This window comes from Thamnophis elegans, chromosome 7 (assembly GCF_009769535.1).
Source record: "Thamnophis elegans isolate rThaEle1 chromosome 7, rThaEle1.pri, whole genome shotgun sequence".
Lineage (NCBI taxonomy): Eukaryota > Metazoa > Chordata > Lepidosauria > Squamata > Colubridae > Thamnophis > Thamnophis elegans.
Genome location: NC_045547.1, coordinates 39,535,686 through 39,561,260, shown reverse-complemented (window position 1 = coordinate 39,561,260; position 25,575 = coordinate 39,535,686). Strand labels below are relative to the sequence as shown.

The 25,575-nt window shown below is 36.9% G+C and overlaps 1 protein-coding gene across 5 annotated transcripts in view; it reads right to left on the bottom strand.

Annotated features, from left to right (window-relative positions):
• ATP2B1 (ATPase plasma membrane Ca2+ transporting 1) overlaps positions 1-25,575 on the bottom strand; it is an 81,508-nt gene that overhangs the window by 20,689 nt on the left and 35,244 nt on the right. For 4 of the 5 annotated variants that reach the window (XM_032221157.1, XM_032221153.1, XM_032221154.1 and 1 more), the window contains exons 2-9: positions 24,959-25,383; positions 17,097-17,294; positions 11,762-12,016; positions 11,556-11,681; positions 4,828-4,971; positions 3,760-3,798; positions 2,441-2,596; positions 391-605 (exon numbers count right to left, since the gene is read on the bottom strand). In XM_032221157.1, the coding sequence (XP_032077048.1) occupies positions 391-605; positions 2,441-2,596; positions 3,760-3,798; positions 4,828-4,971; positions 11,556-11,681; positions 11,762-12,016; positions 17,097-17,294; positions 24,959-25,163 (1,338 nt within the window). In that variant the 5' untranslated portion in view covers positions 25,164-25,383. The remainder of the gene's footprint in view (positions 1-390; positions 606-2,440; positions 2,597-3,759; positions 3,799-4,827; positions 4,972-11,555; positions 11,682-11,761; positions 12,017-17,096; positions 17,295-24,958; positions 25,384-25,575) is intronic. The other variant, XM_032221156.1, reaches the window with a different exon arrangement.

Sequence of the window (25,575 nt, the reverse complement as noted above, 5' to 3'; positions counted from 1 at the left end):
CAATACCCACGCATAACCCCTCCCTTGATTCTACTGGAAAATGAATTTCATCACATTACATTGCAAACATTATTTAACAAATTCTATGAGAAAGTTTGTGGTAGTTTTTTCATATTTAAATTCTGATCTGTTGCTTTTGGTAATGATTGACTACCATCTTGTTTTGCTTGTGGTACTGCCCAAGCTGTAAGCCATTTGTAATCTTTCATTCAAGTGGCATAGAAAATTTGAAAATAAATGAAATAAGCTATTAAATAACCACTTCAAACAAATATTGCTGAAGTAGTTCCTTGGGGGAAAATTCCTATACTTAATTATTGCATAATTATTGCATAATTGTGCATAATTGCATACATAGTGCAAACACTACATCACATTCTTTGCTCATACCTTTACAGAGTAAGCCAGCGAGATAGTTACTGCAAGTGGAAGACCCTCTGGAACAGCCACAACCAAAACAGTAACACCAATGATAAAGAATTTCACAAAATACTGAATATATATTGGTGTACATTCTGCAAGCCAAAGACGTTTCTGGATCCAGAAGGTATCAATTACAAAATATAATACAAGAATGATGACTGTGACAGCAGACATCAGCAACCCTTTCATGAAGAAAAGAGACCTAGTTAATTATTTGTCATATAAATAACAGTCTCAAATAGCATTCAGAGACTTAGTTTATAAGTCTCACCAATTCATAGCATTGGAAGGTACCTTAATGGCAATCTAGTATAACCCCTTAATGCCAAATTTAGTAAAGTACTAACAGATTACTATTTAGACTCTTTTTAAAGATTCAGTGAAGAACTCACCTTTTTTTCATGTGGTTACTTGTTCTACTTGCTGATAAACTTGTACAGTCAGGAAACTTCTCCTGACATATAACCTGCACCAATTCTTTGTAGTTTTAACCCATCAAATATGGTTCTGGCTTTATAAATAATAGAGAATAAGTCTATTTCCTCTTCTAGGTGACAACCATTCCGATATTTGAAAATTACTGTCATATATCCTTTTTAGTCATCTCTTCTGTAGTCTAAATGTAGCCAGTTTCTTTAATAATTATGCGCAGGTTTCATCACTGGTAGCTTTCTTTGAATTTCCCCCAGTTTATCATTGCCTTTTTAAAATTATAGTGCCAGAACCAGATAAAATATTTCAAGTGGTATCTGACAAACTGAACCAATAGCTGCATGTGATTAGGATTTTATGGTCCTATAAACTGAATTCCAAGATAACATTTTCTTTTCAATAGCTATATCTCATTGCTGGTTCATTTTTAACTTGTTATCACTAAGGATATTTAGTGATACCCAGATCTTTTTCACATAGACTATTGTCAAGCCTTACCTATCCTCTATCTGTGCCTTAGTAATGTAAAATTGTGAAGATATTAAAACAATCTCTTGGAAGTCTAGAATTTTATGAACAATGGCACATATGATTTCAGAGTGCCAAAATCTATAGTACAAAAAGATCTTAATCACATATATACTAATGAGACCTGAACTGGTAATGACTGATCCAGAAATGTGTTTTGGAATTTTAGGTCTTACCTCAATGAGAATGTCAAAATATTATGTTGCAGTTAAGAAAAAGGAAAATTCTGTATTGCTCATTAGAAAAAACATTGAAAATAAAACTCTTCCGTTATATTACATCTATTCAAATTTAGTGTATATTTTAAAGCTGAAACTAAAAGCAGAAAAGGTAAGTAAAATAATGAAAGGATTAGAGTAACTCCCATAGGTTACAACATTTGAGATTGTTTTATTTAGAGAAAAGGACAGTAAGACAGTAAGTACACAGTACATAATTAATATTATTGATACTGCCATCAAAAGTATTGATATACAGGACTATTTATGGCTCTAAACTACTGTTTAGAAAATTATGGAATGTGTCAATGGCTACTAATTCTGCCACCTCTAGAATAAACAAAGATAAAAAGCTTTCGAATAGCTACTGTTTTGGAACAACATGCTTTCCATGAACATTGTTTTGAGTATCAAAAGTAAGAAAAGGATATGTTTTCAAAATATTTTGATTAATTCAACATGGTTTCTAAATGTTCTATGATGCCCTAAAACAATTCTTATTAAAAATTAGTAAAATGGCTATTATGGTACCTATGAAGAGTATTGATGGTGATGGCAAATTCAATACATTGTAATGAGAATCATTAAGACAACATTGAACTTCCAGAGTTCAGTTTGTGAAAAGACTGTAAATCAAACCTAAACAAAGGTGTTAACTTTAGCTGATGTTCAACTACATGAACACCAGCACAAATTGAAATGTCAGCAAACACTAAATAACATTAGTTTGACAAGCCCAAGTAATCTATTTTAACTAGTCTGTTGTATTCTCTATATCACAATAATGCCAATCCATGGTTTTTATTCTCTGCAGAAACATAACAATTAAAGAGTCATACCTGCTTTGCCAATCTGAACTGCTAGTTTTGTAAGTTTTCCCTGTAGAACTGATTTCTCTTTCTTAGGCATATTATTTCTTTTTTTGTCATCTCCATCTATACCATCTTCACTCTTCAAAGGTTGCATTTCCATGGCTGCACCATCCTGAGCTTTTGCTAAATTCATAAAAAGACAATTGAATGAAAATTTTATTATGGCTCAGGAGCAGATCATAAATTTCAAAACAACCAAATACAACCCCGGAATATAGCAAAATCTCATCAGCTGACTGAATAATCTACTTCTGTTGTTGGGTCTGAAATCTGAATGTAACAAAATCTTATGGCTTGGGCACGGAAATGATCAGGTGTATAGGTAATTTCAGGGTACCTATCTTTTAGGAAGAATTCTAAACATCATTGGCCAGAATGGCCTGACAGTTCACCTATTTATGATTGGACCAGGTGGGAATGTAAAAATACAATTAAATAAGCTCCAGAAAATCTAGAGTAAATATAAAAGATATGAGATTAATTGTGTACAGTTTTAAGGGGAGCTACTTTAACACTTACTGAGAGAAATAAGCTTCAATCTTCAATCAATCAAAAATATATGTTTAAATTTCCAGAGTTTCCAGTAGGCATGTGTATAACATTTCATTTCAAATCATATTAAGCACAAAATATCATGAATTTTGAGTTTAAAAACAAGCTATCTGTATATCTTGGAAGTCTTTTTAAAACAGAATGATTCCAACTCCAAACAGCTCTGCCTAAAATTATAAATACTCAGTGCAATCCATTTTGCACTGAATATACTGTCTCAAGAGCTACTGTATGTTTCACAAAGTTTTATCTGCACAACACTAAAAAAATAAAATATTCTGCTCATCATTATTAAATAGCATGTTAACCAACAAGTTAGGCAAGTATTTTTTATCAACTTAAAATATTGTTCTACTAGTTCTGTTCACTCACACTGTAATTTTAATACTATCATAATATCATATTGTAATTTTAAGATTATCGTAAATCATATCTTTGACATTTAAAATTAAGATGCAGTGAACATTTTGCATAGAAGTTATTTTTAGGAAAAAATTAATACAGTAATACTTTCATTAGAAACAAACTGGAATACCCTGAAAAAGTGTGCAAGCTTTTGAATTCCACAGAATTCATTAAAAATGCTACTTTACCCTTTTAAAAAACCTAATGAAGAATTCTGGAGAAATTGAAAGCTTAGCCTTAGACACATTTTTGTGGCATTCTGATTGTTTCTAATAAAGTTGCTGTTCTAACATATATTTGAATTTTTAAAATATAAGTCATATTGTTACCTTTGTTACGATTTTCAATAGCACCATCTTGTTTTTTACCTAAAACCAAAAAAGTTAACGTTTTCAGAAATTGGTAAATACTTTATATAATTTATTTTTTGTGACTGAGATATCTATTCCTATTAATTTGCTAAAAACCATTTTCTTTCAGAATAACTGGCAACAATCTAATGTGAATGTTTTTGGACCATATAATGATTTTCAGGAATAAAGAACAATGCTGTATGTATAGAAGTCAATACTAAACAAAATGTTTAATTCTGTTTAAAATAAATATAGATATAAATTAATGTAGTAAGTCTACTAAAATATTCAGAGGCAGAATTTCTGAAGAAGTGATAAGAAAACTCAGTAGAGGGCAATTAAAGTCATTCTTAAACTTACAAGATTTCAGATATATTGCTAAAATATATTGATCAAACCCCAATTACAAGGTATTGTAGCTATTCATTTTGGTTTGTAAAACAGGAAATGCTGATTGTTTAATTGTAATGCAATAATTTCTCTGCTTCTCCATCTGATTAATCCAATCAACTTTAATAAAACAGTATGCAATTTTAATTTTGTCCTTGCTTCAATTTTGTCCTTGTTCTTTTCTTGTAGCCTTCTCATAATCTCATGTTATTCCAAAGGGTTGTTCCATAACATTGATCATTGTCCATTACTACTGCATAATAAATCTCTGGTATGATCACAGTGAATATGAATACAGCATGCTAAAGTATGGTTCAAGATTTATTTTTTAGACTTTTTAAATAATTATTCTGTCATGTTTATCATTATCTGACTTGTCTCACTGAACACATCTTACTTTAGTGATAATGAAAAGAACACTAGAGTGAAACTTGATTCTACAGGCTGACAAACTGAAAACTAGTTTGGAACATTAGTTTAAAATAATTCAGATACTTAAAAGATTCTAATTTTGTTTTTAAATTTATTTTGAATGACTGGAGTATCAGTGAATTATAAAATTATATTCCTCAAAATATACATAAAGGATAAATGAACAACAAACTATCTGTAATTATCTCTAAAATAAATTTACAGGATTTAAAAAGTGCCTACTTTTCTTGTCTTTTTTCTCTTTTTCCTTTTTTTCATCTTCATCTTCCCCTCCAGCACCAAGTAAAGTAAAGATAATTCCAGTTTGTGAGTTTACCCCTACAGCAGTGACTACCATTCTTCCAGAACCTTCCATAACATGTGTACCTAGGATGAAAAAAACATGTGTGAATTAAGGATAAGCAATGTGAATTTTGTAGCTTTATCAAAATGTTAATGCTTATTTATCTGGTAATATAAAGAGTTCAAGTAGCTCACATAGAGTTATCTTTCATTATATCTGTTATCTTTCAATAAACCTGTGATGTAGGTTGGTTGAGAGAAAGTCACAACGCAAAATTGCTAGTAAAACTTTATCCATGATAATAATATACAAAGCTATGGTCAACAAAAGCAGCACTAAAAATAAAAAGATATACTTATTTTATCAAAGATGAAGACACAAAAGGGAGTCAAATGCTCTTCTGGCTTTGAACTATTTCTATTGTAATTTCAGCATACTAATTGATTGGTTAGACATAGCTATCACATTATTCTCCTTCATGGTAAGCATGTAATGCAAAGTGCAGAAAAAAATGAATAATAGCAAAATAAAGGCAGGAAATAAGACAGAAGGAACATACATTTTATTTAGATCAATACCTTTCACTACTACTTTTTATATATTTAAATCCCTCTAGACAATGATTATTGGATGTTTTAAATGTACATGTATAGGAATGGAGGAGAGAGAGAGATTACCATGAATTTTAACTTCAATCAATCAACAAGCAAGCCATTAGCCTATCATTTGTGGTGGAAAACTTTTCTAATCAGTCCTCACATGTCTCCTGCATCAATAAATAAAGATGTAATCTTGACTGATCTTATCTTCATTGTTTTGGATTACATTTTGAAGCTTCAGGGGAAGGAATTATGTCTCATAGATACAAAGAACAACTTTATCCGACTTTATCCTGACTCATTTGGAACTTATGGGAAGGAAGTTGCCCTCTGAAAAACGTTTAAATAAAGGCATCCAGGGATCTTATGACATATTTTTTGTTTCATAGTGCAATTGGTACAATTCCAGTTTATAAAAGGAATTAGATATTAGAAGATATTTTAGAAATGTATTTATGATTTATTTATATGGTTTAGGTTTAGGTTTATTAGATTTATATGCCGCCCTTCTCCCAAGGACTCAAGAAACACATAATACAAAAGTTTAAAAAAATTAAATAGAATATCCCAAACCCAATTAAAATTGAGTGACTTTTTTAAAAAAAAAAAATTCAAATTAAAATTAACAGTGATCAATAATTTATTTTGTTTTGTTCAGGCCAGGCTGGCTTGCTGGAAAAGCCAACTTTTTAGCGCGCGTCGGAAGGACCGGAGGTCGGGGATTATACGAAGCTCCGGGGGTAGCTCATTCCAGAGGGAAGGCGCTCCCACAGAGAAGGCTCTCCCCCTGGGGGTCACTAGCCAACACTGTCTGGCCGATGGCACCCTGAGAAGGCCAACTCTGTGGGATCGCACTGGGCGGTGAGAGACTACCGGTGGCAGTAGGTGGTCTCGCAGGTACCCTGGGCCTAAGCCATGGAGCGCTTTAAAGGTCATAATTAGTACCTTGAATCGCACCCGGAAAACAACCGGCAACCAGTGCAGGCCGCCTAAAAGGGGTGTAGCATGGGAGCACCTAAGTGCCTCCATGATAACCCGTGCAGCCGCATTCTGGACCAGTTGAAGTTTCCAGGTGCTCTTCAAGGGCAGAGCATTACAGTAGTCCAGGCGAGAAAGGACGAGGGCATGAGTGACTGCACAGAGCATCTGACGAACCAGGCGAACCTGGTAACAGGCCCCTCTAGTCACGGCCAGGTGTTCTTCTAAACTAAGCCACGTATCCAGGAGGACGCCCAGATTGTGGGCTCTCTCTGAGGGGGCTAAAATTTCTCCCCCTATCATCAAAGATGGAACAAGATACATAAATTGGGATGACGGAAACCACAGCCACTCCGTCTTGGAGGGATTGAGCTTGAGCCTGTTCCTCCTCATCCAGATCCGCATAGCCTCCAGGCATCGGGACATCACGTCGAGAGCATCGTTTGGGTGGTTTGGGGTGGAGATGAAAAGTTGGGTATCATCAGCATATTGATGATTCCGTACCCCAAAACCACAGATGATCTGACCCAGTGGTTTCATATATATGTTGACCAGGAGGGGTGAGAGAACCGACCCCTGGGGCACCCCACAAATGATGCGCCTCAGGGTCGATCCCTGCCCTCCAGTCAACACAAACTGCGACCTATCTGACAGGTAGGAGGAGAACCACCATAAAACAGTGCCTCCCACTCCCAACTCCTCAAGTCATCGCAGCAGGATACCATGGCCGATGGTATTGAAAGCCACTGAGAGGTCTAATAGGACCAGGACAGAGAAGCAGCCCCTGTCCCGGGCCCGCCAGAGATCATCGACCAACGCAACCAATGCAGTCTCCATGCTGTATATGGGCCTGAAACCCAACGGAACGGATCCAGGTAGACAGCTTCATCCAGGCTGGGGAAGCTGACGTGCTACCGCATTCTCAACAACCTTCGCTACAAAGTGAAGGTTGGAGACCGGATGATAGTTGGCTAAAGAAGGTGGGTCCAGGGAAGGCTTCTTAAGGAGGGGCCTCACCGCCGCCTCCTTCAAGGCAGTGGGAAAGAACCCCTGTCTCAACGAAGCGTTGGTAATCGCCTGGAGCCAGCCTCGTGTCACCTCCCGGTAAGCTGAGACTAACCAAGAGGGACAAGGGTCCAGCACACAAGTGGCAGCACTGAGTCTCCCCATAATTCTGTTCATGCCCTCGGGGGTCACAGGATCAAACTCATCCCAGATGGTCTCCACAAGATTTATCCCCGTCGACTCACCCAAATCTACCCAGTCAGAGTCCAAGCCTGTCCGGATCTGAGCGATTTTATCCTGCAGATACTGAACAAATTCTTCAGCCCTACCCTGCAAGAGGTCTTCCCCAGCTCCTTGGTTAAGTAAGGAGCGGGTCACCCTAAACAGAGCGACTGGAGACACGATAAGAGCGGAAAAATGTTGCCGTTTTGCCGCTTTTATCACCACTAAGTAGGATTTAATATGAATTCTTACTAGTGTTCGATCAGATTCGGACTGGCTGGCCCTCCAACCACACTCTAGGCGTCTTTTCCAGCATTTCATCTCCCGGAGCTCCTCGGTAAACTAGGGAGCTACCCGGGATCGACACCGGGGCAGAGGCCGCAAAGGCCCAAAACAATCCAAAGCCCCAGTGGCCTCCCTGTCCCAGGCTTCCACTAGGGCTTCGGTAGAGTTGTGAGCAAGGGATTCAGGAAAAGTCCCAAGCTTCATCAGGAACCTTTCAGGCTCCATCAGGCACCTGGGGCAGAACCATCTAGTTGGTTCCACCTCCCTGCGGTGAGGAGTAGCAGTATGGAAGTCAAGCCTGATGAGGAAATGATCCGACCATGACAAGGGTTGGATAGAAATATCCCCTAAATGTAGGGGATCCACTGCCCAGAGACAAAAATCAGGTCAAGCGTATGTCCCCCATTATGGGTGGGGTCTTGAATTAACTGAGTTAGGTCCATAGCCGTCATGGAAGCCATGAACTCCCGAGCTGACTCAGATGTCTCGCCAATGGAAGGCAGATTGAAATCCCCCAAGATAAGCCTGGGGAAATCAACCGCCAATCCAGCTAACACATCCAGCAGCTCTGGCAGGGCCGATGAAACGTAGCAGGGAGACAGGTATGTAACAAAAAGGCCCACCTGAACTCCAAGGCCCCATTTCAAAAAAAGGGACTCACATCCGCCTATCTGAGGTACAGTGACCTCCTGAGGTCTGAGACTTTTCCTAATAACCACCGCCACCCCTGCCCTGGGCTCTTGGCTGGTGAAGCCTGGTGGGCATAATTCACTAAGGGGAACACCCCCCTCTTGGCCCAACCAGGGCTCCGTAATGCAGTTAATATGATTTATATATAGCCACCTATCTCACACAAGTGATTCTAGGCAGCTTACAAATTAAAGCAAACCAATCCCACATCCACACTGACACCCAAATAATTCCATACACCATCAAAATAGTAGAGCACATTTACCCTCACCCCAAATGCATGGGAAACAGCTAGGTCTTCAATATCTTGCAAAAATCTACAACGTTAGAACTATCCATATTCCAGAGGGTTGGGGTAGGAGGCTTATTTCAGAGGGTAGGTGCTGCCACTGAGAAAGCATGACTTTGGGGTCCGAGAAGATGACCCCGTTTTACAGCAGGGATCCAGAACAATAGGAGTAAAACAAGAGGAGAAAGGCAGTCCTGGGAATAATCTGGCCCTATGCCACAGAGGATTTTTTAGATTATAAACAGCATCTTTTTAGATTATAAACAGCATCTTGAATTGCAGCCAGAAGCTTATTGTAAGCCTGAACATCTTATAGAACAGTGGTGGTACATGAGCCTAACGAGAAATGCTAAAAACTGTCAATACTGCGGCATGCAGGACCAGCTGCAGCTTTCAAAAGTTCTTCAAGGGAAGCCCTATGTGCACTGCATTATAGGAATTCAAACCTAAGACAACTAAGGAACAAGTTACCATGAGTAAGGTGAGAATCCGAGAAACCGAATTTGTATCTGAAAGCTTCTTTAGATGCAGAAAAATGCTTCAATGTGCCATGATTTGGGAGTTGGTGAGTTAAAAATAATATTTAAATCCATCAGCTAGAATGATTATGAATGGTATTAAACAGTTATTTTTATAGCAATGGCATATAAACCTTAATGAGTGAAGGAATATACATTTGCCTATAACATTATATTATATTTATTATACTATATTTTGCTATATTTATGTTATGCTATGCTATGCTATACTAAGCTATGTTGAAATTTCCTAAGGATAATCTGTATCTTCTCTTTTATAAAGTTTAGAATTAGAACTATTAGGTGTCTTCTTTTAGGCAATTACATTAAATTATGGGGATCAAAGTAGCTTAGTAGAAACTATTATTTATTCAGATGATATTTTCTTATTTCTGTTAAACTTCCAATCTCTTTACCTCAATTTGTAAATAATCTAAAGTAACACGTTAAATCATGGAATAAGTCTAATATATTTCTGCTTACATTACAGATATTAATGGCAATTTGTGAATTATTGGTATTTGCCTATTCTCCAAAGTAATATCTTAGAACAGTGGGTCTCAACCTTCCTAATGCCACAACCCTTTAATACAGTTCCTCATGTTGTGATGACCCCCAACCATAAAATTATTTTATGTTTTCTGTATTTTTTTGAAAATATGTGTTTTCCAGTGGTCTTAGGCGACCTCTGTGAAAGGGTCGTTTGACCCCCAAAGGGATCCCGACCCACAGGTTGAGAACCACTGTCTTAGAACATGTAGTCCTCGACATATGTCCAAAACTGGGATTGGAATTTCCACTGCTAAACAATGCAGTCCTTAAGTGAGTTGTGCCTAATTTTACAACATTTTTTTACAGTGGTCATTAAGCAAACTCTGCTTCCCCCATTGGCTTTACTTATTGGTAAAGGGGACTTTACAATCCCCTGGGAAGATTATAAATAGTGATCACATGAACCTTGGAGAATGCTGGTTGCTGGGTACATCACGTGATAATTGGGATGCTGAACAGTTTCGTGATAACCAGTCGTAGGTCACTTTTTCAGCGTCATTGTAACTTTGAATGAGTGTTAAACAAATGATTAAATCAAAGACTACCTGTACTCCCTTGAACAATTGTTAATATATTTAAATGTTAAATTACATTGAACATTCTTATGAATCTATGGGGGGAAATAAACATGGTCAAAATGATTTTATTTCTTCTACACTGATTTACACTTCAAGATGAATTTATTAGTTCCTTTAGATGTTTTATATCAAGAGAGAAATTATTCAGGATATTTTATGGGATAGTCATTTTTTTTCTTAATGTAGACTTTAACACAAAGAATGGGGGTTTTATGTAAATTTAACCTCCAAAATTTTCAGTTCTACTAAGTGGCTTATATTTTCATTAGATTTATAAATAAAATAATCCTGAGTATAAACTTTTATAGGAACAACTTATAGGGAGTGAGAATATATTTATGACAGGTCATGATTCTTACATTATATAAAAAAGTCATTCCATACACATCTTATTTGTATTGTGAAAGAAATCTAAGTATTGAATCATAATACTAAATGAAATGTAAATCAAGAAATGAATTATTTTTCTATCAAATTTTGAGGACTGCACCATTCTACTGCATTTTTTGAAATATTAACTATGCATCACTCTTTACTTTGAAAATTTATTTCATTACTGAAGTATTAAACAATTAAGTATTGCAGATTGGCCAGAAAAAATAACATACTGAGGGCCACAGTAATTTGCAATAGTGATCTATTCTAATATACCAGCATTCTATAAATTATTTAATCTCATGGGAAAAGAAGATACTACAATAACATATGCTTAATTAAAGTAATCACATTAAAGGATGCTTGTATGTCTGAAATCCTACCTGTTGTTAGGACCTATCATTTTGGTCCTGAGGAACTTAAAAAAGTAATACATAATATATAAGAGAACTAGTTCTTACCATACTGTCACCTAGGAAGACAATGTGTCACATAACCTAGTTCTAGAAGTAGGAAACTTTGTTCAGTTTCCATAATATCTCATGCTTAGATCCTAGCTATCATTTGATCACTCACCTGAGAGCATCATAAGATCTCGATCCAACACTTTCTTAACAAGATCAGATTCTCCAGTGAGCGAGCTTTCGTCAATTTTGAGGTCATTGCCTTGTATAAGTACACCATCAGCTGGTAAAAGGTCACCTAAAACAGAAGCCAAAACTATATTTAACAAACAAATAATAAGTTACGGAGATGACAATAAAATAAATGGGTATATTTACCATATTTTACTTGTGCAATGTCACCAACAACTATGTCAGCTACAGGTATCTGGATGACCTGGCCACCCCTGATGACAGTAAACTTCTGTTCTTGTTCAATACGGCTTTGCAATCCCCTAAACTGCTTCTCTTTACTCCAGTCATTAAAAGCTGTCACTAATACCACACAAACGACAGACAGGAGAATTGCAGCTCCTTCAATCCATCCTGTTTCACCTTCTTCTTCTTCTTCTCCAACTGATACTGTTCCACATACTGCAGAAAGTAAACAAATAATCCAAATTTCATATTCAGTTTTTATATTGATCTGGTTTATTCCAAAATTGCAATGATTTAATCCATACAATCATTACTTCATTATATAGTTTGTTCTAATAACAATAACACATCTGCTTATTCAATATTTAAATTTAATTACCTCAGCTGTTTCCATATTACATACACTTTATCAGGTAGTATGAGCATGTTAAGCTACTATGGTATAACAACCATTGTAAGGCTTTTTAAAGTGGGCATCAGCCCTGTTCTCCCATGACTTAAAATATGTTTCCATAGACTTTCAGAATGTCCTGCTTATTTAATCTCAATAATTTTTAATTGTTGTTTTAGTTTTATTTATTTATTTAAGAAATTTTATATGGCCACCCACTCACTCTCAGTGAATTTGGGTGGCTTATGAAAATAAAAACCCAATATACAAACAATAAAAACAACCCCATAATACTTTAATTTATTAACTCATTAATTATAATTTGGTCTAACTAAAGCACTTTAGCTTGAGTATAGGACTGTTCTCCTTGTACCCTTCTCCTCCCCTTATTTGCCCCCAGGGTTTTTCCTCCAGTCATTCACCTCTACCATTTCGCCTCTGTTGTTAGGACCCTAGCTATTCACCCTAGGCCAGTGATGGCGAACCTTTTTTGGCTCGCGTGCCAAAAGTGGTAGAACCGTAGGGGGGGTCATGTGCAGGCGTGCCACACCCATAATGCTATGTGCACAACCCCAGCATGCATGCGTGCACGACCAGCCCTCCCCCCATTTTTGCTGTGCTTTTTCCGCCGTCCCCAGGCTCTAGAGGCTTTATAGGAGCCTGGGGAGGGCGAAAACAGACTCCCACACCACCCCCTCGCAGGCTTCAGGAGCTTCCCTGAAGCCTCCGGAGCACAAAAAACTGGCCCCACGAGCAAACCGGAAGTTCAGGAATGGACTTCCGATTTGCTTGTAGGACCGGTTTTAGTCCTCCGGAGCCTTCAGGGGGCTTCAGGAGGCTTCCCTGAAGGCTCTAGAGGGCAAAAAAGCTGACCTTATGAGCAAACGGGAAGTTCAGGAATGGACTTCCAGTTTGCTCGTAGGGTCATTTTTTGCCCTCTGGAGCGTTTAGGAGTCTTTAACACTCCGGAGGACTAAAACCCTGTTCCCTTGGCATTAAACTTCAAAGCTTCGTATGTGCAAGGTCTCATAAAAATAAAACTAACCAATCAATATGTTTCATGATATCTTTTATTTTTCTTCTATTTCTAATTGATGTACCTCAAATCCAGGTTACAGCACTACACTTTGCTAGTGTGATGTGTCTGCTTCAAAAGGTTTTATGTGTGTATACAGACATACCTACACTGCAGAAAGCTGGGAGCAACTCCCAAAGCAATTGTATGAACCTTGCAAAGTAATTGATAGGAAAGTACTTAATTTGTCCTCACAAATTGCAGAACACCTGTTCTTAAATAGATTAAAACCCAAATAAACAGATAATTTTAAAATGACTACTCAAAGATACTCTGACTTTAATCTAATTCTTGGATTAAACAATTTCTCATAAACAAACACACATAGCTAGTTATTACTCAATTTACTTACTCAAAAGATATATCCTATCCAGTTTTCAATGCTAGTAATCATTTGGCTAAGTTCTCATAAGGATAATAAACTCCAATTCTTTAGTTGGAAAGGCTCCAGAACAAGGATACAGAACAATAAAGCAAGCTTATTATAAAAGGTGAACTAGCAGTACTAAAAAGGGCACGGCAAGCATCTCCACCAGAGATGATAATCCTTCTTGGGTACCATATATAGTCTTTTTTCAGTATAATTACAATGAAAGAAAGAAAGTTGTTTCTTTAGTGATTCAATAAGTTTTACAGGTCTTTATTCTTTATTAATTGTGAGGACCAGTAGATATTGAATTAAAATCCGAAGAGCTACAAGCTACATTCAAAATTCTATCAACAAATTTCTGCTAATGCAAAAGGCTTTTTCTTCATTACTCTTTAGAATTCTCCTGCTTCAGAAATATGAAGAATAAGCAGGTTTTGGGGTGGACAACACATTGCAATGTAAGGAGAAACACTACCATCAACTGATAGAAAGAAAAAACTGATTAAAAAAATAACAAGTCGAGCCAGTCACACTGTCATAAAATACTAGTTAAGCTATATGGTTTATGTCAATCAGGACAAACATAGATTCTAATTTAAGACCAAGGATGGGGGAAGTGAAGTTGGAGCTTAATCCTCTTTTGGCCTGGGACCAGACCTTGCAATCACTGAGAAATATTAACAATGCTTCTTTCTCCTAACTTCTAAGGAATAAATGCAAACAAAACAAAAAAAAGAAAATAAAAAGGAAACAATGAAAGTGAAAAGAAACAATGTCTTGTTTCCTGGCTAGTTAGCAAAATTTTACTCAATTACATTTTTAATTAAATGTTAAAGGCTGCCCTTGGGCTGGCAGAAAGAACTCATTATTTGTTCAGTGTTTTACAAATGGAATCTATTAATATTATAACACATACACTACCAATTAAAGTACCCTTCCCAATCTACAGGACTTAGTTCTAGATCAGGGGTGTCAAACTCACGGCCTGCGGGCCAGATGTGTCATGTGCTGGCCACGCCCACCCCTGGTTTAGTGAAGGGGAAAAAACTCGTGATGACACAAGTTTGACACCCCCGTTCTAGATGTTGGCTGACTTTAATCAGTACTTGCAGCCAGCAAGGCCAAGGGCTTTATTGGATAAGGATGGCAAGTATACTCAAAGCAGAGATGTGCTATACCTGTCAGCTAATTCCTAAAAGGAGTCAACTTTTCACAGACATGCATGGTAGCCATATGGTTTCTTATAAACAAGAGCTTGATTTATGGAGGATGCTCATTATTGCCTAGTTCATATTTCCTTTACATAAACATATATTTTCCTAAGTCCATTCAGGACTAAGATAAACCAATGGAGAAACCAAGGAAAAGGAAATGCTCCTCAAAGGTATCTTATTCAATTATACTTGAAGGTATACAGAATGTAGACGGCTGATATATAAATAAGTCTGCCAGAAACCATTGGAAGGCAAGCAATGCTTTAGAAATTAATACACTAGTTTTTTCCCAATCATGATCCTTTTGAACAGAGACTTTTGCTACCAATAAAATAGTACTGCTTAGAAAAATGTTATATTTGGTAGTTGTGCAAATAATATTAATATACCTTGTCAAATTTTGAATTAAGAGGAAACTGAAATTGCTTTGTAGCAGCCTTCATAGACTATCTTTCATAAGAGCTCCTGGAAGAAGCATTTGTTCATTTTATAATTCATGATAAAAAAATTAAATGCCACTGAATTGAGTGCAGTCTCTGGTGGTTATATGAACATTCAAACATCAGAAGTAATATAACACTTGTATCTCATATAAGTAAAAATAATTTTGAAAAGAACTGTATGTAGAAGCATAGTAGGAGATTCAGATTTAAAGAAGGAATATATAAAGCTATGTAACTCAATCAAAATGGGTTGATATAGTCATATACAGTTTTGTTGTCTTTTGTTGAAACTATAACTACCCTGGAAGACAGTGTGGTAACTGAAGTAGTTCTTAAAGTAGTGATATTGTAAAACAGCATGCTGGCAGTTCAGTAATTTGGGATTAAGTACAAACTACTTTCTCTTTTCTATACAGACTTGTTATAAAAACCGAAACGTGTTCCACTAGCCTGAAAACTTCCTGATCCTATTCTGAATAAAGGATATGTATATCCCCAACACTGAAATATTTAAAGGAGGCTTTGCTCCCAGGCTACTTTAAAAGTAAGCCAACAATTAAGAAATAGGTTTCCAATAGATTTCCATATTTCAGAATGTCTATGCAGAGTCTCAGTCATCCAGGTCACAATTGTCCCAAAGATGCTTTTTAAGAGAGGCAAAGAAAGTCCAGTTGCCTCTTGAAAAAACACCTTTGGGACAGTATTTCAGAAGTCATCTCAGTGAACATGTCAGAGAAAGAATTCTGCAGAAAAACACACTCTCGCTTTACTACCTAAAGCCAAAATCGGACAGATTTTGAAACAATATGCAATTTTTGTCTTAGACCATTTCAGATAGTGTGTTGATTTTAAGATTCTGATTTTATCTGATAATTCTGATATTTTGTAGCACCATATTTAGTTATTACAATTAATAATAGTATGGTAAATAAACATTTATACTATATGAGTTTAGAAAAATACCTGTTCTGAAATCAGAACATGTTTTAGATATCTTGATTGCTCCATTTAACAGATTTCAATATAGATGAATTGCATTTTTAAAAAGAAATTCATCTAATAAAATGATAACCCAGGAATATCAATCTGCACTGGTGTTTGCTACAAAACTGAATGTTGACCTGGATTAAAGAGTAAACATAGGGTATTTGTTAAATGTGTCTGTTTTTGCATTTACATCATCAGGAATGAGAGTTAACAAGGAGAGAACCTTGTCCTGCCTCCATCGGGTTTCCTACTTCTTTCATTAATACCTCTATTTAGACACTCATATTTACCTGTCCTCGGGAGCAGTAAGGAATGGAGTACATGAATCCAGGCCTGCTCCTGAACTCTCTCCAGTGAAAAATACAGCATCTGAAGAGATCCTATACTTGAGGAAATTAGATTATAGTAAAGCTCAGAATGCCAGTCCAAACATAGATTAACTGAGCTCTTTTGATTGTCTACACTATGTAACCCTGGGGAAATTAAGTTGAGAACACAGAGTGAAGTTGCTCTAATTATCCTTGTTTTCTAGATTTAAAAACAGAAGAAAAAGGAAGAGCGATACTAAAGATTATATAAACCTACTGTCATTCCATAAGGCATTCAAGATATGTGCAAATATGATGAATATTAAAATCTATATCTTGATCAAATGAAGAAATGCCTAGAATTTAATGTGAATATACTTTAACCTGTCAAGTTCTCACAATTCTAAGAACACAAAACCCATTTTGGATTTACAACAGAATTCTAGCACGTTCATTCTGGTATACTTCATGATAAACAAGAATAAAGAAAACCTATTTGATTACTTACATGCTTCGTTTCCTCCTGGAGGTTGGTAAAAAGAAAGGCCCAGTGATATTATGGCTGCAATTTCTAAAATTATTAACGTAACGTCCTGTAGTGCTTCCCATACTAACTGAAGAAATGTTTTTGGCTTTTTAGGAGGTATAAAATTCTTCCCAAATACAGCTGCTCTCCGCTCTATATCTGCTGGATTTCCACTTAAGCCTAAACAGTAAAAAAGAAAAAAATGGTTTTAGAGTAGTTTATTGTCACCTCCTAACAAAAATGAAAAAAATTCATATTGTATTTATTAAAATGTTAAAATACTGCAAATCTGTTATTTTGTACTTATTTATTATCATGCTATTTATTCCCATATTTGCAAGAAAAATAGCTACTATGGTAATATCGGGACACTTTAGATTGCTTTTCTAAAATAGTAGCAGCAACTGGCTACAAATCACTGAATACATGTGTATGTATATATGTATAGATGTAAAACTGGCATGGTAGCAATCAATGAATGTTCAGAAACTCAAAACTTTTGTATTCAAACCTTTATGTGTTTAGAAAAATCTTGTACAAAACAACCCCTTCATGTAATCCTAATGCCAGCTATAGTTATAATTATACATATGTATATATGTATGTATGTATATATATTCCAGATAAAAACCAAATATGCTTTTAAAAAACATTTATTTATTTTACCAATTCAGTATATGCTAAATAACCCCCAATTTTAAAAGAAATTAATTATAAGCATAAATGAATAACAGTAACAAATTAATTTTCCTTATTTCCCATGTTTCAAGAAAGGGAAATTCCCACATGCTGGGAAGATATTTCTTCGGAAAATTGCCAATGATTTTTGGAAATTTCATGTATCATTTTTTCAATGCTAATTGAAACTATAACTATATTTTGTTTTTAAAAGAAATAAAATATATATTGTGTGTGCTTAAGGCAGATTTTGACCGTTTCTGGAAAAAAAATTCAAAAGGGAAAATTCTCTTCTAACATTGTACTCCCCCCCCTTTCCCCCAAAATATTTATAGCACAGAATATATGTGTGTTCTCAACAGTTTGAGAACAAAAGCTGTTCTCGAAAGCTGTGCTAAAAAAGCTGTGCAGACAGAAGTTTGTCCACCATTTTAAGTACTAATCATATTTGTTTATATAACTGTATATTACAAAGCCACTTGGATATTGCAAATATCAAATAAAAAAATAAAAAAAACATATCCCAGAATTGTATTGCTGTTTTATTTTCCCTGTCAGTATTAAGGAATCATTCAACTTTACCTGTATTAATATGGGGGGGGGGGAGGGGATTTCACAATTTTGCCTAACGACACTAAACACAACAGAAACAATGACAGTAGAAGTGATTCCCAAATTACAATTCCCAATTACATGCCCGATATTGGCTGGGAATTCTCAGCACTGTAGTCCAAATCCATTTAGGCAACTCAAACCTTGACTATTTAACAGAATTAAAACCCAATTTATGTAACGCCATAAGAACACGTCAGTTAATGAAATCAGTTAATGACTGCCTCACTTGGAAGTCAATATGTAAACACCTGTACTCAGCTCAATAAAATATGTAGGAGAATCCTAATGTACAAATTGGCCAATGGTTATTAAAAATGAGTGTTTCTCTTTTAAACATGTATTGAAAGAACATTGTAGTCATTACAAATCTCATAAATTATGAATGGCTCAGATAAATAGAGACCAAGTGTGTTCCTTTCTAATTAGGCAGCAAATAAATGTGAATAGCTATGAGTTGTGGTCCAAAAAATACACCCCAATGGTTGCTGGAAACTTCATATACACAAACAGCCCTTAATAAATCTTTTAAATCATGAACCTTTTGGTTACCATAGGCTGAATGTAGAGGTACTGTCTTGAGCCACATGTAAAATATATAATATGTATATGTATGTACATATGTATATGTTTGGAATGTTTGGAATGTTTATTATAATTTATAGGCCGCCCTTTTCCCTGAGGGGACTCAGGGCGGCTTACAAAACACGGGAAAGGGGGTACAAAGACAAAAGACATAAGACAATACATAATATTAAAAATAGAGCACAACATTCATTCATCATTCGGGAGGGGACAAACTAAGATTTTTCATCCCCAGGCCTGACGGGCTAGCCAGTTCTTGAGGGCTGTGCGGAAGGCCTGGGCGGTGGTGAGGGTGCGAATCTCCACGGGGAGATTGTTCCATAGCGTCGGAGCTGCAACTGAGAAGGCTCTCCTCCGAGTAGTCGCCAGTCGGCACTGACTGGCGGATGGGATTCGGAGGAGGCCTACCCTGTGCGATCTGATGGGACGCAGGGAGGTAATTGGCAGAAGGCGGTCTCTCAAATAGCCAGATCCACTACCATGGAGCGCTTTGTGAGTGGTAAGTAGGACCTTGAAGTGCACCCGGAGATCAACAGGTAGCCAGCGCAGCTCACGGAGGATCGGTGTTATGTGGGCGAACCGTGGTGCGCCCACAATCACTCGCGCGGCCGCATTCTGGACTAGCTGAAGTCTCCGGGTGCTCTTCAAGGGCAGCCCCATGTAGAGCACGTTGCAGTATTCCAGCCTAGAGGTCACAAGGGCTCGAGTGACTGTTGTGAGAGCCTCCCGGTTCAGGTAGGGCCGCAACTGGCGCATCAGGCGAACCTGAGCAAATGCCCCCCTGGTCACAGCTGACAAATGATGGTCGAAACTCAGCTGTGGGTCCAGGAGGACTCCCAAGTTGCGGACCCTGTCTGAGGGGTATAAATTTTGTCCCCCCAGCCTGATTGATGGAACATTAACCAAATTTTTGGGAGGAAAACACAACAGCCACTCGGTCTTTTCCGGGTTGAGCACCAGTTTGTTAGCTCTCATCCAGTCTTTAACAGCCTCAAGGCCCCGGTTCATCACTTCCACCGCTTCATTGAGTTGGCACGGGGCGGACAGATACAACTGTGTATCGTCCGCATATTGGTGGTATTTTATCCCGTGCCTCCGAATGATCTCGCCCAGCGGTTTCATGTATATGTTAAATAGTAGGGGGGATAAGACCGAACCCTGCGGCACCCCACAAGTAAGGGGCCTCGGGGACGATCTCTGCCCCCCCACCAACACCGACTGCGACCTGTCCGAGAGGTAGGAGGAGAACCACTGCAGAACAGTGCCTCCCACTCCCACCTCCCGCAGTCGTCGCAGAAGGATACCATGGTCGATGGTATCGAAAGCCGCTGAGAGGTCAAGGAGAACCAGGATGGACGCAGAAATCACAAAATGTTTATGATATTGTGGAACCACTTTACTAGCTGATGAGGACCACATGCAGCCTATGGGCCATATGTTGGACACACCTGTTTTAGATAGAAGACTGTATGTTTTAGTATAAACCCTTTTTTAAAATATACACTATGCACAATTATTAGGCAAGTTGTATTTGGGAGGATTAATTTTATTATTGAACAACTACAGCGCTCTCAGTCAATCCAAAATGTTAATAAACTTCAAACCTGAATATTTAAGAAAGTGAAAGTGAGGTTTTGGCTTTCTTAGGAAATTAAGTGTGTGCATAATTAGTGGACAACCATTAGTGTGCACAATTATTATGCAACTAAATGAAAAACAAAAATTTGCCCATCTCACTTGTTTATTTGCATTTGTTAAAGTGAGTATAATAAACGAACAACTTAAAATGTATAAATGAACATTTCTGACATTTCAAAAAAATATATATATCAGTGACCAATATAGCCACCCTTCTTTTCAGTAACAGTTCCATTCATGGAGTCTATCAGTTTCTTGATCTGTTGACGATTACCTTTTTTTCATCAGCAACCACAGCCTCCCAGACACTGTTGAGAGAAGTGTGCTGTTTTCCTTCACTGTAAATCTCCCATTTAAGAAAGGCCCACAAGTTCTTAATAGGCTTTAGGTCAGGTGACGAAGACGGCCATGTCATTATGCTTTCACCTTTAAGGCCTTTACTTTAAGACACATAGTGGAGCACTTTGATACATAAGATGGAGCATTGTCCTGCATAAATATCATGGTCTTCTTGAAAGATGCAGAGTTTTTCCTGTACCACTGCTTTAAAAAAGTGTCTTCTAAAAACTGGCAGTAGGTTTGGGAGTTGATTTTGAGTCCATCTTCAACCCGAAAAGGTCCAACTGGCTCATCTTTAATAATACCAGCCCTTACCAGTACCCCACCTCCACCTTGCAGGTGTCTGACTTGAAGTGGAACTCTGTTGTCGTTACTGATCCAGACACAGGTCCATCCATCTGGTCCTTTAAGAGTCACTCTCTTCTCATTAGTCCATAAAATCTTTGAAAACTCTGTCTTCAGTTATTTCTTGGCCCAGTCTTGCAGTTTCAACTTATGTGTTTTGTTCAGTAGTGGTCAGGTTTCAGCCTTCCTTACCTTGGCCATGTCTCTGAGCACTGAACACCTTCACTTCTGGACACTCCATGTAGGTTGCAGTTCCAGAATATGACAGTACTATAGTACAGTATAGTACAGTACAGTACAGGATAATGGGTTCCTGCTATCTTCACGTTTGATTCTTCTCAAATCTTTGGCAATTAATGTGCGTCTTTTTTTCTCAACACATTTCTTGTGACCTTGTTGACTATTTGAAACAAAATGTTTGATGGTTCTGTGATTACGCCCCAATATCTTAGCAATTTCAAGAGTGCTGCATCCCTCTGAAGCAGTTTTTATAATTTTTGACTTTTCAGACTCAGTTAAATCTCTCTTTTTTGGCCCATTTTGCCTGAGGAAAAGAAGCTGCATAATAATTATGCACACCTTGATATAGGGCAGTGATGGTGAACGTTTTTCTGCTTGGGTTTCAAAAGGGCATGTGCATGCCCACACACATAATGCAATGCCCCGTGCATGTGCACAGGCCTCACTGAAGCCTCCGGACTTCTGGTAGGCTCATTGGGTCATTTTTCGCCTCCCCTGGCTTTAGGAAAGACTCCGGAACCTGTGGATGGCAAAAGACAGGCCCAACGGGCCTATCGAATGTTCAGAAATGAACTTTTGTCTGGCCCGTTGGGCCATTTTTCACCCTCCCCAGGATTCAGGAAAGCCTCTGTGGATGGCGAAAAATGGGCCCAATGGGCTTATCCGAAATTTGGAAAGGAACATCCGGTAGGCCCGTTGGGCTGTTTTTCACCCTCCATAGGCTTCAGGAAAGCCTCCTGAAGCTTGTAGATGGCGAAAAACGGGCCCAACAGGCTTACTGAAAATTCATTTGAAATTTCTGATAGGCCCGTTTTTCGCCATCCACGGGCTCCAGAGGCTTTCCTGAAGCCTGGGGAGGGCAAAAATGGCTTCCCCTGCCCTCTGGAAGGCTGAAAATCATATGGCAAGCGCACACATGCACGCTGGAGATGACATAGGGCAATGGCTCACGTCCCCTCAGATATGGCTCCCTGTGTCACCTGTGGCACGCGTGCCATAGGTTTGCCATCATGGATATAGGGTGTTGCGCTCCTTAGGCTACACCCTCTCTCATTACACAAATACACATCACCTTATATGCTTATATCCACTAAGCATTCAAGTTTATATAGCTTGGAGGTGGAAAATATGCATAAAAATGATATGGTCAAAATACTCACTTGCCTAACAATTGTGCACACAGGGTAAATAGCATTCTATTTCCTCTCCTCCCCCACCTCCCAAAAACAGAGTAATATACTTAAATACATGACAATACAGGTACCCCTGAACCATTTGTTTAGCAATTGTTCAAAGTTATGATGGTGCTGAAAACAGAGATTTTTGACAAGTCCTCATACTTATGACTGTCAGTGTACCACCATCACATAATCATATTTTAGGTACTTGGCAACTGGCATGAATTTACAATAGTTGCAGTGTCCCATGTTCACATGATCACAATTTGTAACCTTCCTGGACAGCTTCAAACAAGAAAAAGTTAATGGGGGAAACTGGATTCACTTAGTGATGATGGTGATTCACTCAATGATGATGGTGATTCACTCAATGACTGCCAAAAAGGTCATAAAATTAGGCATAGTCATGTGAGGACTCAACAAATTCATAATTTAGCAATGGAAGTTTCCACCCCAATTTAGCTGTAACAAGTTTAAGCAGCCTGTGAGTTTTACTAGTAAGTAACCAAAATCTGAAAGACACATACTGCAATGGGCCTTACATATAAAAATGCATAGTTTTAGGATAAAACATTTTGAAAAAAATGCATGAATAATTTGCATAGAATGCTTCATTTTTTTCCCTAACTGAAGTCTCTGAAAAAAGTTATACATAAAATAACAGGTTTATCTATCCTTACTTCAAAAGCTCAAGAAACTATTAAAAAATAAAAATTAGTTATATTTTGGGGGAGAAATACCATATATTTATTGGCCTGATAAATGGGTGTTCTGTATGTTGCTTCTTAAATTATTTTTTGGAAGCTTATAACACTGGGAAACAAACCGTAAATCAAATTTGTTTTAACTATTTGTTTTAATCCTAATATAAGAGGATGTTAAAAAATATTTTTTAAAGTTAAAGATAACTTTTTAAAAGTTAAAGATATAAAGCACAAAGGAAGCAGAAAAAAACTACTGTAAATTTTTAAAAATTTACTAATGCCTTTTCCCATCCAATTTGAAGGTATACAAATAAATAAATAAATATTTCAAATGGTAGAGGGGTTGTTACAAAAGGATAAATTTTTCATTTGTGGTGATCATGTGATAAAGCTATATCCTTTTGGCAAAATATTTGGGGAGATAAATAACATCAACAAAGAATTAAATCTTTCCCAGAGCTGGGCTTACCACATTTATTTACAGGATCAAATCTCAAGCTTAAAAATGAAGAACATATATTCTATTTAATTTTAGTAGCCAAAATAATTACACAACACTGAAAAACACTAGATAACATGTTAGAGATGTGAATTAACAAAATCTCTTCAATTGCCACATGAGAAAAATATCATAGATGAAGTCAAAATAAAGGAGGAACCTCAACTTAAACAAATTTGGTTGATTTATGATTTATCTCAAAAGCAGTAAACTATAATGAACTATAATTCTATTACTTTTTGTGGTACTTTTTTCTATTTTCAACATGCTTTTTTTCCTTATATATGCATCTTGGATTTATATACCATTTGTTATTTATAGTTCAATAAAAACAATGGGGGGGGGAGGAATCATCAGAATTTACAGCATCATATGAAATATTACCCAAAATCAAGGACAAAAAAGTAATGCTTTTTCTCCTCCCTTTCAATTTATTCCAAATTTGTTAACCTAAATATTTGTACTTTTGTTACTGAACACTGAGTTTATTGCTAATGACTGCTTAAGTTGTTTTATCTGTTGTTTTTCATGGTCTCATAATCTTATCTAGAAACTATATTCCAAATGTCTTGATTTCTCTTGCTCTGTGCTATGCATAAGAGAGCCATTCCTGCTAAAATTTAGCAATATGTCTATTATGGGCATATATTGTCAATTTTGCCACTGCTGCATATTCTCCAATTTTGGTCTTCTGGTCTTGCATCACTGGCAGTTTCTCTTTCTCACTGTTATACTAAATATGTCCTGGCCGGTATCAGCATGTATCTTAGAAAACTGTGGTATATTTTACTTATATTTTCTGGACTTATACCTAACAAGAAATATTTGCAGTTTCAATTAAATATTTATTTTGTTAAATTCTACTTTTAATTATCTTAATTTAGTACCAAATAATTCTATTTAAGATACAACTAAAGCCAGGTGGCTCTTCAAGTGACAAATAAAAACGCTGTCAATTAACAAGGCTTACAGTATCTATACAAGGCAGAATTCTCTTACTTAAAATTCATGCACAATCACCCTTACCTTCATTTGGAGAAGTTTTCAATCTTGTACAGATTCCATATACATCTCCATAGCATTCTTGTATTTTATGCAAAGCATCAGTAGCTCGTAGTTCCATAAGTGTACGAAGCTCTTCAAGTGTAATACCAAAATCTCCATGACTAGAATCTTTTATAGTGTATTTTACACCACCATATGCCACTGAGTTGTTGGCCATGTCTCCCATGGTGTATAGTTTTCAAAAGTAAAAAGTTTCCAACAAGAAACAATTTTGTATTTTGAGTATATCCAAAAGAAAAATAAATCCTTTGTATGTAAAAACCATCAAATATGCAGATATAAATCAACTCGAAATAGCCATAAGACACCTTGTCCAGGAGTGTAATCTTGAGTGTGTTCCCATTGTCTGTTCCTTCATTCCACTTCTAGTGAAAGGTTAATGCTATCTGCAAATAAAAGAGAGTTCACAGAAATAAGTTGCAATATTTTCACATAATCAGTCCATTCACTGCTAACAGTAAACTGTATTGTTATGCTTGTGAGTCACAATGCTTCTTTGCCATTATAGATGTTAGGCAAATATGCTTGTCCTTGTCTTTCCCACATTCCTCTGTGCCTAAGTCTTCATATTTTATATA